The sequence below is a fragment of the Perca fluviatilis genome, chromosome 4, assembly GCF_010015445.1.
Source record: "Perca fluviatilis chromosome 4, GENO_Pfluv_1.0, whole genome shotgun sequence".
In the NCBI taxonomy this organism is placed as follows: domain Eukaryota; kingdom Metazoa; phylum Chordata; class Actinopteri; order Perciformes; family Percidae; genus Perca; species Perca fluviatilis.
In genome coordinates, this window is record NC_053115.1 from 34,856,818 (window position 1) to 34,873,564 (window position 16,747).

The 16,747-nt window shown below is 40.9% G+C and overlaps 1 protein-coding gene across 1 annotated transcript in view; it reads right to left on the reverse strand.

Annotated features, from left to right (window-relative positions):
- Positions 1–2,024: 2,024 nt before the first annotated feature.
- The window catches only part of setd5 (SET domain containing 5), a 66,270-nt gene continuing 51,547 nt past the window's right edge, over positions 2,025–16,747 (reverse strand). The window contains 7 exon segments of the mRNA XM_039798479.1: positions 2,025–3,616; positions 4,160–4,248; positions 4,393–4,514; positions 4,856–5,136; positions 8,663–8,755; positions 9,160–9,645; positions 9,773–9,829. Coding sequence (XP_039654413.1) covers positions 3,053–3,616; positions 4,160–4,248; positions 4,393–4,514; positions 4,856–5,136; positions 8,663–8,755; positions 9,160–9,645; positions 9,773–9,829 — 1,692 coding nt within the window. The 3' untranslated portion in view covers positions 2,025–3,052.

The following is a 16,747-nucleotide window of genomic DNA, read 5'->3' on the forward strand; positions in this document are numbered from 1 at the left end:
AAATAATTAATGTTTTGTTGGGTTGTTACTTCAAAGATTTAAAACTGGCATTTAAAGGGTTAAAATCCAGAAAATGATTAAATGTTTGGTAGTTTTGAGCAATTTAGAAGTGATTTATGAAAAAAAAGCAGAAAAAAATATTGATATATGATGATTTAATAACAGTTTTTTGCACATGTACATTTTTGTATCTGGAACTATGTAAAAAATACTAATGCAATCAAATTAATTTTGTTGCTTATCTTTGACATATCCAAGCCTCTAATCCCCACCAAAGCCAAATCTAGATATTATTCATTATATGGAAAAAAAAAGTTTTTTGTAAAAAAAATGAAATACTTCAAATACATAAACTGGCATTTAAAGGGTTAAAATCCTGAAAATGATTGAATGTTTGGTAGTTTTGATTAGGTTACAAGTTGTTTATGTGATTTATGAAAAAAAAGCAGAAAAAAATATTGATATATGATGATTTTAATAACAGTTTTTGTGTGCGTGGACATTTTTGCCTCGAAGGTGTCGAGAGTAAGTTTTTTTAAGGAGGGCACGAAGGCTAAACAACTTTACAATAGTTTCTTAGCAGAAGTTCCTCGAAACATTTCTTTATGCGCTTACCTTGCGTTTATGCTGTTTCCATCACTTAAACAGCATTGCAGTGGCTTCTTAGCAGAAGTTCCTTTACACATGTCTCTATGCAGGAAATATATGTTTGCGCCTCCACAGAGCTTCTCATGATGTGTTAACCCTGTTTCTGTCACTTAAACAGCATTACAGTGGTTGCTTAGCAGATTCATATAAACACTTCTTTTTGCACTTAACTTGCATTCAGGCCTCCAGAGGACAATATTTTTTAAGTACTTCTCAAATTAAAAAAGGTTTGCATGCATCCTAGCGGAATGGTCCATTGTACTACCAAAACAAATCTGGGAAAATAAAGCGCCTTACTGTAAAAGTAAATATAACACTTCACATGAAATACCATTTTCTTCCTCACTTGGACTGTTGTGACGTGCAAAACAAAAAGTGAGTCCCTCAATGACACATCACAATGGTAGTTTTAAAAATACATTACCATCATGATTTTATTTTCAAAATGCATTACATCTCTTGCTTCTTAACCCTTTTTGAGGGGAACAATTGAAATGGTTACTACTATGATATATGCAAAAATAAAACAAAACCGACAGTATGATCTTTACAAAACGAAAAGAGAATGCAGTGTCTGGTTTTTGGAGGAACAGACCCAATGGTTAATTCCTACCATCTGAAAAAGTTGGTCACTCAGACCCTGAAAACATTAATCATGCGATAAATTTAGTGTACTACATTTTCTCCATATAAGTATCACATTTCTTTCCATACAAGTACACATATCAATCATACTTAGGATGTCCTAGGTTTTCTTTTAGGCTTTACTTCTTACATTTTAAGGTGCTGGTTAATTTTGGGTCTAACTTTATGTTTTCAGTCTGTCAAACATTCATGTAACATGAGTACCTTTATGTGTGTTAATGGACTGGGGGGGGAAGGGAAAATGGTGGGTGGGGTCCAGTCTCATGACCGGGCCCTCGGTCCTTGAAGTCTTCCACACAAACAGCCGGTCCAGAATAAAAGTCTCAGAGGGAGGAGACTCCTGCTGCCGCCCAGTTGCCAGCTAAACAGGTTTGATGTCTATAGGAGAACATCTCTTTCAAGTCAGTTTTTGAGAAAAAATAAAAATACAGCATTTCGTGGGAAGAGAAGGAGAATATAGCAGCTTTTTTTAAATCTAGGTTTTATAAACAATCCAGACACTCCTTCGAGATCCCTTTCCTCGTTTTATTGGTGTCATACGGAATGCAAGGATTGGTAAAAAAAAAAAAATACATGAATATTTAAAAAAAAAAAAAAAAAAAAATTTTTTTATAAAATAAATTTTTTTTTTTTTTTTTTTTTTTTTTTTTTTTCCTTCATTATAATATATATTCATTTAGAATTTGGAGAAAAATAAAACTTATATATATGACAAGATGAATGCAGCCATATGTGGGGAACATAACTGGATTTCATATTTATTGGAAAAACAAGAATGCAGCACCATGAATCATAAGACTTGTATGTCTCAAGTACAATATCAGAGGTTTACAGCGAAGTAGTCCTAATGTGAAATCAAAACAGTTCAGTGGGGATGAGAGAACAGAAAAGAACCAAAACAAAACATTGGAACCAACTGAGAACCTCAAGAAAAAAGGGCTGTTGTCATGTTTAGTGAGAGAACACGGAAGCTGGCAATCACATGGAATGATCCTATCCAGGGAGAACCCCTCCTCCCCACCTTTCTAATTCATCTTTAGAACGGATGATTAACATGGCGTCTTTGCTTGCATCATTTCCTAATCAAACACTTATTTACTGCAGCACAGACTCGGCCCCTTGCCAAATCAAAAGTAACATTGACAAAAATAAAATAAAAAAATAAAACAATTCTTGCTTTCAGTTACATATGCATTTATCCAACCTGGGTACCATGGCGAGAGGTACGTCTTTTAATAACTTTGTACAGACATTTGTGTGGAAAGTTTTACTTTCCGACATTATAGAGCCTGTTTGCACAGTCCGGCACATGAGGAAAAACGGGAAAATTTCAAGTTACATGTGATTTCTTGTTTGTTTTTAGAATGTGTCATCCCAATCGCTTTTTCCACTGATTCTGTAATGATGTCCAAAGTCAAAGACTAGCTTTGTGCAGAATGTGGTCATTTGATTTTTTTTTCGGAAAAGAGAGAGAAGAAAAAAAGAAAAAGAAAAAAAAAAGAAACGGAGAAATTCTTAAAGAAGTCCTTGCTCCTCTTAGGTCTGTACATTTCCCCTCCCCAAACTCCCTGCTCCCCATTTAAGGGGGTACGCAGCTTCATACACACACACTCTCACTCTCTCACTCTCTCACTCTCTCACACACACACACCACACACACACACACACACACACACACACACACACACACACACACACACACACACACACACACACACACACACAAACAAACAAACAAACAAACAAACAAACAAATGTCCTAAAAGCTTCCTGACTGTGTCCTTACTCCAGGTCCCTGAAGGGGGGAGTGCTGGAACTGACTGAGGCTTGTCCCTCGCTGTGGGTAGTGTGTCGGTCCAGTGGCCGACAGCAACCTGGAGCCAGCCTGCAGCGCCGCCTGGCCCGGACTGCCGGACTTCAGACTGCGAGACACCTGCTGTTGACACTCTCTGGAGGCATGGGCGCCCGAGTCTATCTTAGTCTGCCCGTGGGACCTGTGTCCCGGTGTGGGAGTCCCTACCAGGCTGCTGCTGTTCAAAAGGCTCGCTTTTAAGGGGCTGCTGTAGCCATGACCTCCATCCAAGTTACTGCTGCCACTTTGCTGGTTTAGAGAGCACGCTGGCGGCCTGGAGTCTGAGGAGGAGGTGGGGGTGCCACTAGGGTAAGAGGATGGAGGGTGGTCCTGCAACACTTCAGGGTGAGAGGTGGAGAGGCGTGGGTAAAAGCTCTGGCCTGATGAGGGACTGTAGGAACCCCGGAATGGAGAGTTGGAGGTTTGCTGGAGGAACGACGGGCTGTCTGCCTGCCGGTGGCTTTCTGATGACTGAACACACAAAACACACCCACTTAATATTTAGTGTGGCATATTTCTAAGGCTGTATTTATTGTTAATATATATATATATATATATATATATATATATATATATATATATATATATATATATATATATATATAGGTATTGGTCTGAAACATTCCCATGGTTACAAAATTCAAGTATTAACACAACACACACACCTATACAAATGAACAATTAAGATACATTTATTCACTTTGTAAATTAAACTGTTTGTGGAACTCAATGAATCAATGAATATTAAAAATAGTGCTAAATTCTAAACCTTTTATTATATACTTCTGTGTTATTTATATACACAACGTTAAAAAATGCAGGATTCCAACTCAATTATTAGCATTGAGTTTATGTAAATGTTATAGGTCAGAAAATGCTAATTAATTCTATAGGATTTAAATGCAGCATTGCATTGGCATGGTGTAACACATTAATTTTAAAAATGAAATGAAAATGCTGCCAAAATGCATTGAAAACCAACTTAAATGTTATCATTCACTGGCCACTGGCTACCTGGAGTGAGTACACAGAGGGACTGTATCCGTGTGGACTCTTCATGGGAGAAGCCATGGACGCTGCCTGCATCTCATATTGATCTGCATCTGAAAACAGAGAGATGGTTCAACTCCAGCACTAGAAAATCAGGGAAGTTAAAGCACGAAGATAGAAGAAAAATATGTTTATATCTATAGTTATTAATAAATTAATCTCTGCAGGGATTCCTAAAGTTTCTAATGTCGTCATACCAGATTCCTTCTCTGTAGAGCCATCACTCCTCTTGTGAATCCGCTCCATCTTGATGCTTCTTAGCACTCGCTCCAGGACCCCTTGACCTTCCCTTAAACGTTCAACAGTAGTGGGGACCATCCTTAGAAAAACACAAATTTAAATGTTATTTGCCAACTCTGATCAGGACCAAATCCTGAACATAATATCAGACAGCTTTAAAAACATGACTTCCAGGTGATGTGATATGTCTTAAAGGGGTACTTTGCCAATTTCAATCCAGCTCTGTGTCATCTTTGTGTGGGCAGTGTTTGCAGTGTTTGTAGTGTGTGGTTATTAGGATCTCAGAGGAAGATGCGTCACCAGAGCAGATTTTGGCAGACCTCAGCTGCTTGGAGCTCCGTGCACTGCAGCCACATATTGCCCACACTACCATGACAGCTGGATTTAAATCAGCAAAACTGATCTCTGATCTGGTCTCACCACTGGTTGTTGCTGTCCTGGCGTCTGGACTGCACTGAAGAGCCCTGCTGGTCTGGAGGACTGACCTCCTCTATTTGTGGGATGGAGAAAGTGTGTGCTGAGGAAGAGAAGGAGCTGTGTTGGGAGGCTGGGGGCTGCATCTGCTGATGGCAATGGGGATGATGGGAGTCCTGGCTGTAGTGGGAGCCAGGCCTGGTGGGGGTACCACCCAGAGACGAGCTGCTGCCGGCTGGGTCTGAGTCGCGGCCCTGTTTCCTCTTGCGGTACTCCAGCAAAGACACCTGAGGCAGCAGAGGGAGGAGAGGTGCTATTAAATACCTGTTGTTGAAGGACTGACACACAGTCTGATGTAAATGTTTAACATACAACTTCATGTCATTTACACTGATACTGCGCTGCTGACTGTATCGCATCATTCACCAAAACTGCACTAAGTGATGGGCAGACTGCATGCACCACACCAGAGAGGACTCACCTGGAACAGTATTTACAACTAATCAATACAACAAAAAGAAAAACACCTCAATCACCATGGAAATCACCTTTGACATGAAATGAAATGACACTGTATGCATCTCTTTTTTTGTTCCATTCTATTAACACACTCGTAGTCATGAGAAAAGCTTGTACTGTAGATTACTGTGTGTTCTGAATGTTAGTAACATACAACTTTGATGAAAGAGCAGGCAACTTTAAACGCACCAACCAAGATGCAACCACGCTGAAACAACTACACAAACACTCATATCAACTTCCACAGAAAGTTCAAGCACACACACAACATATACACACACTTAACTATTAAAGCGTTACTACGAAATGCAACCTAGGGTGTTTTTGTGAAAGTACCCAAGTCAAACTTTCGTTTAAAAGCATAATTAGGACGGAAGCGCCACTTTTAAGATTTACTGTATTCTCGAGTTCATGTGTAGAGCCCCTGGTGATACTTTGAGCAAAGTTTCATGTTGTGTCGAGCCTCTTTTGGTTTTAAAAATAGCGATTTTGATGCTATCATAGTAGTACCCCTACTCCCATTCAAAAGGCCATTTGACCGAAAAACAAGAATATGGTCAATCTTAAAAGTGGCCTTTCTGTCCTAATTATGCTTTTAAACAAAAGTTTGACTCGGGTACATTGACAAAAACACCCTAGGTTGCATTTTGGTGAGAGTTACGCTTAAACAATGAATGAGAGCACTCATCCCAGTTTAATGTCATCATGACACAGAACAGCCTTGTGGGAGTAGGGAGTATATGAAAGAGGCAGGGAGGTGGGATGATGACCACACAGTCAGATACTGGATGGATCTTATTGCAATAACATAATATTACATAAAGGGGGAAACTGCAGAAGGCAGCTGTGTTGTCATAAGGACTAGAAGTCAGGGTCTGAAATAACCACCAAGCATCAAATATATAGTATTTGTATGTTGTTAAAGCTTCTTACAAATCAGGTCAAACCAAAGCTATAGTTTTGTATCAAAAAGCTTGCCTGTTCCAGTTAACCTTAAAACACATTTAAAGGAAAACTATGGTTAATTGCAACTTTTTTATAGCTGTGGCCATCACTGGTTTTGATAAAATTGTGAACGATAAAAAGCAATTGCTGAGATGAGACAAACATCCAGTAGGTTAGTGAAACATTTAAAGAGAAAACAAATGTGAATGGTAAAACTGGCTGTTATAACCATCCATGTTTCAACATTGGCTTACTGTACTTGCCACAGCTGTTTACACTAGTTTTCCTGTGCAATAAGGAGTATTGGAAACATTTCAGGTGTACTCACATTGGTTTTACCCAAATATAGTAGTTACGATAATATGGATCATCTATTGGCTTGTTTACTGCTAGTGTCCAGTGCCCATTTTCAGTGATGTTGCCACATCTCAAGATCTCAGCAATTACTAGGGTGAGTATAATGTTATTATAACTGATATAACCAATGACTGGAGCTATAAAAGTAACATTTAGTTACTTAGTTAATAAACCATAGTTTCTGAGTCACTTGGGCTACATTTTAGACCCAATTCTACACATAAAAGAGTGAGTAGATTCTTATTAACAACTGTAAATCTGTCTGAATCTCACAAAGGCTGTGATTCTATTTACAAAAATGAAGTACAGTTGAAAAATGTATATCAGTAATGTTGGCTGGATTAATCTAAACCACTAATTTATTTTAGCTGCTTGGCAAGTGAGAATCTTAATACTGGACACTTTGTAAGGAGGATTGATTTGTTCCTTTAAAATATCTAGTGGTATATCTACAGGTATTTTACGGTTGAGCTATCTTCACTCAGAAAATCTAGCAGCCTGTCTGACATATGCTGAGTTCTGAGCCAACATTAGCCGCTTTCCGACTGGAGGGATTTTTGTAGTTCCTAGAACATAAAATTCCTAGAACCCTTTTTTTCTTGTGTTCCGACTGTCTGCCGGACAACATTTGGGGAGTTTTAAGTTCCTCTGGCCGCAGTTCCTGTAACTCTTTCAGCTCCTACTTCAGGGCAAGGTCTTTTCGCTGTTCCCTTTTCAGCATAGGGACCTAGGTCAACGAGGGTCGGGTTTCCAGTACAGACAGACCAACAACGGAACAATAACAATTTTCGCCATCTTATTCTATCTTATTATATTATATCACTTCTGACAATGTTTTAGGCGAGATGTGAACTGTTTAGATTTCAAATTTAGGCAGTCTTGCGAAAATTGATGCCGAATTGACAATTTGCTTAAAAGTTTTCGGAGTTGAGAAGCTCCATGAAGTGAGGCGACAGCCAAGTAGGCGCCTGTCCCAGCTGCTAGCTCGTCGCTCGGACAGTCACGCTCAGAGACCACGTTGTCAGCTGGAGGTCTCTCAGACCGTTCTCGTAAATAAGAGGCTTTTATTTTGCCGTTTGTTTAAATATCACAACACATGTCCATCATAACATTAACGGGAACCTGTCTTTTCAGAGTTAAACTCCACAAGCGTGCCCTGCGGGCTTGACAACCTCACTGGCCGGCCGTCAAACACACACACACACACACACACACACACACACACACACACACACACACACACACACACACACACACACACACACACACCCTTGCGGGCTTGACAACCTCACTGGCCGGCCGTCACACGCACGCACGCACATTTCTGTTTTATGATTTTAACACTATAAAGACCGTTGCCGTGCTTGCATCACTCCCTTACCCCTCCTATAGTCCTTATGGCCACTTGGCCAGTGCGAAAGAAAATGGAAAGAGTAGTTAGTAGATCTGCTTAGAAGTGGACTTTTCCACTACGTTCCTGTAACTACTTGGTCGTATAGCGACTAATGCTATTGATTTCAGCCTTGACATTTACAGGACTATGTGATGTGACCAGCTGCATAAACATGTTAGCTCAGTTTAACATTACATTTGCCGAGTGAAGACTGATTTTCTGATGAATCATGTTACTAGGAATACTTTAATTTAACCTCAGCGCTGGAACTTTCCCATGGTGCCTTGTGATAGCGCTTTAGTAGAGGTGGATGGACCATTGATCTGACATGGGGCTTCATCTAGACACCATCATGAGAATTCATGAACCATCGGCTTCTTGTGTTGAAGGCAATGGATGAAGCTTACACACTTCAATGAATTTGACTGAAATGGCATAACTTAAAACTGCTGCTCAAAACTATAGTCATAATTCAATGTAGGTTTGGAGGAGGGGAGAGGACGGAGCTGTCGGAGCATGGGGTGGTGTTGTATGCAGATGCAAAGAAACAATATTTACATGCACACTTCTAAAGATGTAGTTGTAGGGAGAATATTCACCATATTTTGTACTGGCTTGTATTCACTTCTTACAGCTATAGCCTGGTAATCTGGCTTTCCTGTCAGCAGACTAATGGTATGCTGGTTGGCCCTCTGCCTTGGAAGAAAAGTGGAAGAGAGACTTGGCAAAAAGTGTCAAGGAGCAGCGAGGGGGAGGAAGGGGACTGAGGGAGAGGAGGGGGAGGGAAGGGGGTAGGAAGGGTCAAAGCTACAGAGTCGTAATCATTTCAGATAAAAACATAAAATGGTTATATATGTTTTTAAATGCCTGTTGCTTTTGAATTTGACCCACTGACAAGGGATCAATTGATATTTAAGACAAAGTCAACGAGCAAACACAGAGCAAGGGGAAAAGCACATCATGAGGTTTGGCTTTTCAGTTTGGACATATCACACTCAAAGTCATTCGTGCTTGAGAAGAACAGATGAAACGCTGAAAAACTACCTGATTAAAAAACATTTTTCACAATCTTATCATTAAGATGTGGAGAACTTGCCTTCTTCTTTTGTGGTGGGTTGCTGGTATGAGGAGGCGTGCAACTATCTGGGTAGCTTCCCCCATAATGAAGCTCGCCGTATGGTGACATGCAGCCAGGGCCCACATCTCCCAGCAGCCCCTGGCCGCTTACAGAACTGTGAAAGGACTCTGCTGGGGAAAAGCCACCTTCTGACTGGGAGAGGTGGCGGTCCATGGCCACAGGGTTCCCCAGGTTTGCGTTGAGTGGTGAGCAGGTGTATATGAGGTTAAACTCTGTCCTGAAAGCCTGCTCCCTGTTTTGGGAGGTTAGGTCTGAGGAAGGACAGGACACTGGGTTAAGGGAACTGGTCCCTACAGATGATGGGCCCTGGGAATCATGGCCTGAAGGGCCTCCCGGAAGGGAAAAGTCATCTGAGGTCACAGCCACAGGGCTCTCCAAGCTGGAGGGAAGTGACAGGTCTGGGAACTGAGGCCGAGGGATGTCAAAGTCTGTCTGAACACATGGCTGAAGGGAGAGAAAGAACAGAGGACAAAATTAATTATAGACAAATTTGAGGAACAAGTCAGCCGTAAGTAGAATTTAAATGTTTGCATCAGCAATTAGGATTAATAGCACAGAGATAGGAACATACCTCAGGAGAGATGGACTCCGGCCTGTGAACAGGAGACGCCTCAGGGGATGATATGTTCTTAAGAGAAAAGCAAAAGCTATTGGAAACTTCATAATCACACATGGTGTGTCCCAAATATTAATAATTTGATTTGGACAGGCAGATTAATAGCAAATTAAGTTTCATTAGTATGTTGGTGTCATCACTGTTTTTTGTTTGTTTGTTTTTTTTAAATGAAGATTTAATTACCTCACTCTAACCAAAAGGTTAATTTACTTACAAAGAGTAGTTTATCTTCAATGATTAACAATGTTCTCAAGATATAATTTTGAAAAGTTACAAACACTAAACATTCTCTTGTGAAGGTTGAATTAACTGACATGTTTACTTTATATTTAGATAAACATTAGTGTCGCTTTGCCAGAACTTTCTCCACTGCAGCGCTGCAAGACCCCAGCGCTGCTGTTTGGCTAGTCCAAACAGCATTCCGGGATGGGAGATAAACGTGCTCTGGTTTATTGCCATTTCTTTTTTTTCTTAGATTATGTTTTGGGCATTTTAGGAATTTATTTGTATAGGACAGCTGAAGACATGAAGGGGGAGAGAGGGGGAATGAGCAAAGGGCCACAGGTCAGAGTCGAACCTGCGGCCGCTGCTTTGAGGAGTAAACCTCTATATATGGGCGCACGCTCTACGAGGTGAGCTACCCAGGCTACTGGCATTTCTTTAAACCAATCACAATCGTCTTGGGTGGTGTGACACGCCGTATGGAGCAACGGCGCCTCTGCAAAATAGCCTCGGGAGGGAACTTGTTTTGGTGGAACGTGTACGTTCTAGTGTTAATTTTGTCACCTATTTTTAATTTAGTCTTATGCCAAATGTCCTTGTTAGTTTTAGTAATATTTAGTCGTTCACATATTTGTTTTTGTTAGTCAAGTTTTAGTCGACTAAAAGTCTCGGCATTTTAGTCTAGTTTTAGTCAAAAAGAGAACTCAATATATCTTAGTCAAGTTTTAGTCAAAACATTTTAGTCTTTTTTTCAAATAAATTATTTCTAAGATTATTTCTGATAACCATTTCAGTAAATTATATAAGGTTTTATAAATATCGAGCCTCTTCCTTATTTCACCAGTAAATTCCTGTTAAACGACAAAAACAACCACTGAATGGGAAAAGGGTATTTTACAATAACATTAAACGCAGCACGAGGGTGACGAGGAGAGTTTGAAGTGAACGCAACATACTGTATGTGTTGTTTTTCAGACAACGGCAGCTGCAGACTGTCATACGTCCCCCTGTTGGAATCCTCTACAGTGAAATACAGACAAACTTTTACACTGTTTAGCTGTCAGCATTTTAATCGTGTTTAATCCAGCTGCTAGCTAACGGTAGGCTAACGTTACCTGCTGCCAAATGTAGCGTTAACTAGCGTCCCGTGCAGCGATGTTTCTGTTGCCTCTAACGTCCGTTTAGGAGCATCAGAGAGAAGCGCAGGCATTTAAGTGGCACCGATATCCGCGTTGCTATTCGGTCCAGTAGATAATGGTCATTAAAGCACCGGTCGGTGCTGTATTAGCACCGGGTCTCGGTACCCAACCCTAGTAACAGCTGAATATTCTGTCTCATGATGGAAAAGTAGAGACGATTGTAGACGAAAATGAAGAGAGATTTTATCTTAGTTTTTATTTCATGCAAAACATTTTAGTCTTGTCTTTTTTCGTCAACAATAAAGCATGTTAATTTAGTCTTAGTCAGCGTTTTTGGACATTGGCGCAGTCTCATCATCGTCTCGTCTTAGTCATGGAAAAAAGGTCGTTGACGAACATATTTAGTCTCGTCTCATCTGACGAAATTAACACTAGTACGTTCAAAAGTTGTTTTAGTTGGACAAATAGTCTAGCTAGCTGTCTGGATTTACCTTGCAGAGATCTGAGAAAAGGTTAACCATTGTCCTCATAAATTGACCGGAATTTAAGGAAGCCCCAGGTAATGGATATCCGGCCTAAATGAGTGAAATCCAGCGGAATTTAAGTCGGCAACAGAGCAATCCTGGAAGTGGAACATCGAGGATAAAGACTAGATAAACATGAACTATATATTACTATCTGCAGCCACTACTCTGCCAATCAATTACAAAAAAGGCCCATATGTAGAGACGATAAACCAAAAACCCAAACTAGCTAGGGTGACTGACCTTACTTACAACAGGGACCAGACCAGACGGTTTCATTTAAAACAGGTATTATAATTACTTTACTAAAGCAGGCAAGCTGTCTGAGATAGATGTTTACCTAGATTGTGTTCATGTGGTACAACTTGGCACAGTTTACGAAATTAAATGGATGTTAAAGGGGTGATAGAATGATTATATAGGATATTTCATACTGCTTATGGTCTCCTAATGGGGTATGTAACATTGGTTGGGCTGAAAATGGCCTGGTTGATATTTTATTGGCCCTTATGCATCCCTGTGTTTTGGCCTATTTGTAACAAGGGCTTTTCTTCCAAATATGGTATGTTCATGAATATTTAGATGAGCTGCGCGCTGATTGGTTGAGCGAATTGCCATACGCACACATTAGAGACGCGTGCTGATTGGTTGAGCAAATCGCCATACACCACACAGAGACGCGCGCTGACTGGTTGAGCGAATCCCCACTACACACACATTACAGACACGACAGAATCTCATATTCCAGACACTGCATTGTTTCGTTACCAAATTCACTGCACTTATATCACAGCTACCCCAAGGTCTTAAAAAGCTAACGTTGTGTCCGATTTGAATTTAAGGTATTTTTATGAACTCAGGGTCTTGCTAGGAGGAGCAGCTAGCTAACTAGCTATATGTCCCATTCAATACAATGGGGAAATATCGCAGCTAGCTAGCTACACTTTTGACATAACTATAGTATATTTACAGTTTGAATTTCGTCACGGCATGTATATTACAGGTTCTCCAAGGTCCTACAAAGCTTAGCTAACACTTGTCCGATTTCGGATTTCAATTGAAGGGATTTTTGTGAATGTCAGAGTTAGGAGGAGGCTAGCTAGCTCTCATTGATGGACTCCAGCTCACCGCGGCTCTATCAATGAGTACGTGACAAGAGGAGTTTATTTCCCCGATTGTTTGTTTAAATAACTCAACACACATATCCATTACAAGATTAACTGGAAACTGCGGGCAGCAGTAAGAGATTGCGGGTGTAACAAGCTCGCTGACCGTGCTCTCAGTCACTCACCGGCCGGCCGGTAGCAGGAAGAGGGGAGGGAGAACAGCGAGCTGCAGGCCCTGGAGCTCTGTCAGGGCAGCGTCGTGTGATAGTCCAGTCACCCAGAAAAGGGTAAGTTTGCGCTGGTATTGAGCGCTGGGCCGGCCGAGCTCAATCGAGCTCACAGCAGGCCGGGGTCTGTGACGGAGGACAGGCAGGGCGGCGAAGTAGCAACCCACGCAGCACCGGCCGCTGAACTCCGACACACAGTCAGACAAAATTTGCAATTAGCCATCCATTTTCGTAAAACGGCCCATATTTGAGCTTTACATAGTTGATTTCTCGCATAAAAAAGTTTAAGAAGTGAATTTTGTAATGGAATAGCAGAGATCTGTGCGACCTAGATTCAGAAGACTACCTGATCTCAGGTCAGTTGTGTAGCCTATGTAAATGTTGGGGCGTGACCGTTCTCTTAATACACCCATGGGCGTGACAAAGGTACAGGTTTTGAGATGCTTACGTAAGCAACTAGCTTTGTTGAGATTCGCCCGTTTTCAGCGGCAGTTTCAAAATATGAGATTTTCATAGTAAAGGGGTGTCAATGGGATTTTGAGCTGTGTCCTATTTACCCACCGAACTGTCATTATTCAACTATGACAATTGGTTTTGCATTCTATCACCCCTTTAATGGATTTCCCCTTTATGATAGAGTTAACGCAAATTTTAACACCATAAAAAAAAGAAATTGTGCGCGATTATCGCACGTTCTATGATTTGGGCATCGGGCCGTAGTTTAGTTTGGGAAATCAGGAAGCGATGCAGCAGTAACATTGTACATTCATGCTTGGGGATACCTATCAGAAACCGCAAAGTGCTCTGTGATAACATCCAGGGGATCACCAGACCCGCAATCCACAACTAATTTGCTGCAGCGGAGTGAAACGCATCTTCGGTTTGATCTATGAGGAGACTCGCGGTGTGTTGAAGGGAAAAAGTGATCCGTGATGCCACACCTAACACAGAGCACACCATGAAGAAGACGGTGATCACAATGGATGTGGCGTACGCTGCACCCTCTACGGCTTCAGATTAATCCTTATCCTGAATCACAAATAAAAGGCACTTTTAAGAGCCACACATTTCATCTAAAGAGAGATTTCCCATTCTGAGTAACAGGCTTTATTACTTACATTTATTTTTAACTAATTCAATAATCATTAAAAAGAAGCTCAAGACCCCAAAAAACAGAGCTCCTTGAGCAGAAATGGATAAAGGAAAGGGTCTTTTGAATGGCAAGTTCAGTTTCAAAGCCCTTCCAGATGGTTCTCTCCACAAGACTAAAGTTATTTGCATGTACTGTTGATGTGAACTGAGTTACCACTGGAGTATGTCGAGTCTCAAATCCCACTTGAGCATTATAAACTTGAAGTATATATTTTTTAAAGTACATTTAGAACAGAAAAATGTGCGATTAATTTGCGTGATTAAATTGTGTCTCGATTAATCGTGATTGAATATTTTTATCGATTGACAGCCCTAATTTATTTCAAAGCTGCACGTTTACAAGTAAATCGTAGCATTTTAAGTTTGCGATTAATCGTGATTAATTACAGCCCATGACTGTGATTAAGTTGATCCAGACAGCTAGCTAGACTCTTTGTCCAACTAAAACAACTTTTGAACGTACTAGTGTTAATTTCGTCAGATGAGACGAGACTAAATATGTTCGTCAAAGACCTTTTTTTTCCATGACTAAGACGAGACGATGACGAGACTGCGCCAATGTCCAAAAACGCTGACTAAGACTAAATTAACATGCATTATTGTTGACGAAAAAAGACAAGACTAAAATGTTTTGCATAAAATAAAAACTAAGATAAAATCTCTCTTCATTTTCGTCTACAATCGTCTCTACTCTTCCATCATTAGAGAATATTCAGCTGTTACTAGGGTTGGTTACCGAGACCCGGGGCTAATACGGCACCGACCGTTGCCTTAACGACCGTTATCTACCGGACTGAATAGCAACACGGATTTCGGTGCCACTTAAAGTGATGGTTTGGAGTAATTTCACCCTAGGGTCCTTTGCACCATGACCTCGAGCCAAACACCCCCCCAGAAGCTTTTTTCACCTGGGTCGAACATTGGGAGAGTTAGCGCAGAGTAGCGTTATCAGCTGAATAGCTTAGCGCAGGGGCTAATGGATCCGAAGTGTCTCTTAACATTACCCCACTAATAATGCCCGAAATTATACCAGACGTCTACAGTAGTACAAATAGGTTATGCACTCATAAAGCGATGGATTGTAAAGTTTGTAAGTACACCACAAGTTTATGAACACTTGCCTGCTGGCTTCTGCTCTCTGCTGTTGTTGTTGCTGCTCTAAGACGAATGCTTAGGGACGTCTACAAATTACAACACCGAAAAGAGATGCAACAAAAATATTTTTTAATTTAACTTATTTTTTAAAGTAAGTACTGTAGAATAACTAGCAGGAGACAAGTTATAACTGAGGTAAGTTTGGAGACATTACCTTATTTAATCATTAAATTAATAAATATTTTTGTTGCATCTCTTTTCGGTGTTGTAATTTGTAGATGGCCCTAAGCACTCTTACTGCCCAGTAGTAACAGCAGCAGCAGCAGAGAGCAGAAGCCAGCAGGCAAGTGTTCATAAACTTCTGGTGTACTTACAAACTTTACAATCCATCGTTTTATGAGTGCATAACCTATTTGTACTACTGTAGACGTTTGGTATCATTTCGGGCATTATTAGTGGGGTAATGTTAAGAGACACTTCGGATCCATTAGCCCCTGCGCTAAGCTATTCAGCTGATAACGCTACTCTACGCTAACTCTCCCAATGTTCGACCCAGCTGAAAAAAGCTTCTGGGTGAGTGTTTGGCTCGAGGTCATGGTGCAAAGGACCCTAGGGTGAAATTACTCCGAACAATCACTTTAAATGCCTGCGCTTCTCTCTGATGCTGTTTCGGTTGCTGAGGCAACCGAAACATTGCTGCATGGGACGCTAGTTAATACTACACTTAGCAGCAGGTAACATTAGCCTACCGTTAGCTAGCAGCTGGAGTAAACACGGTTGAAATGCTGACAGCTAAACGGTGTAAAAGCTTGTCTGTATTTCACTGTAGAGGATTCTAACAGGGGGACGTACAACAGTACCAGCTGCCATTGTCTGAAAAACAACACATATGTTGCGTCAGGGCTCCAGACTGCATTTGTGACCCAAATTTGAAAGTGTGCCCCTGAATTTTACATCAAGTTGCACATGTGCAACTTTTTTTACACATTAAACATGGAAATTTCGGTAATTTTATTTTTAATTAATTTTATACTGTTTATTGATCCCCAGTGGGGAAATTACAATTTACACTCTGTTTTTATTAGAAATAACTAAACACAGGCCTGAAATACACACGCACATGCTCAGGACCTGTTCATGCACAAATGGAGAGATGTCAGAGTAAGTGGGCTGCCAGTGGACCAGCACCCTGAGCGGCTGGGGGTGCGTAAGGTGCCTTGCAGCGTTTGCTGCGATATGATATTAACGGCGAGGTGAAAGCAGTTGCGATGCTGTTGATGCACACTTCCTGACAAGCAGGCACAACTGTGGTTTATCTGCCCTGGGGACTGACTGACAGGCTGAGGCTGTAAGGCAAGCAGGGCTTGACATTAACTTTTTGAGGCACTTGTCCTTCGGACAAGTACATTTACGTTTCACTTGTCCATGCATAAAAGTCACTTGTCCGGGTAAAGATTCATCATTT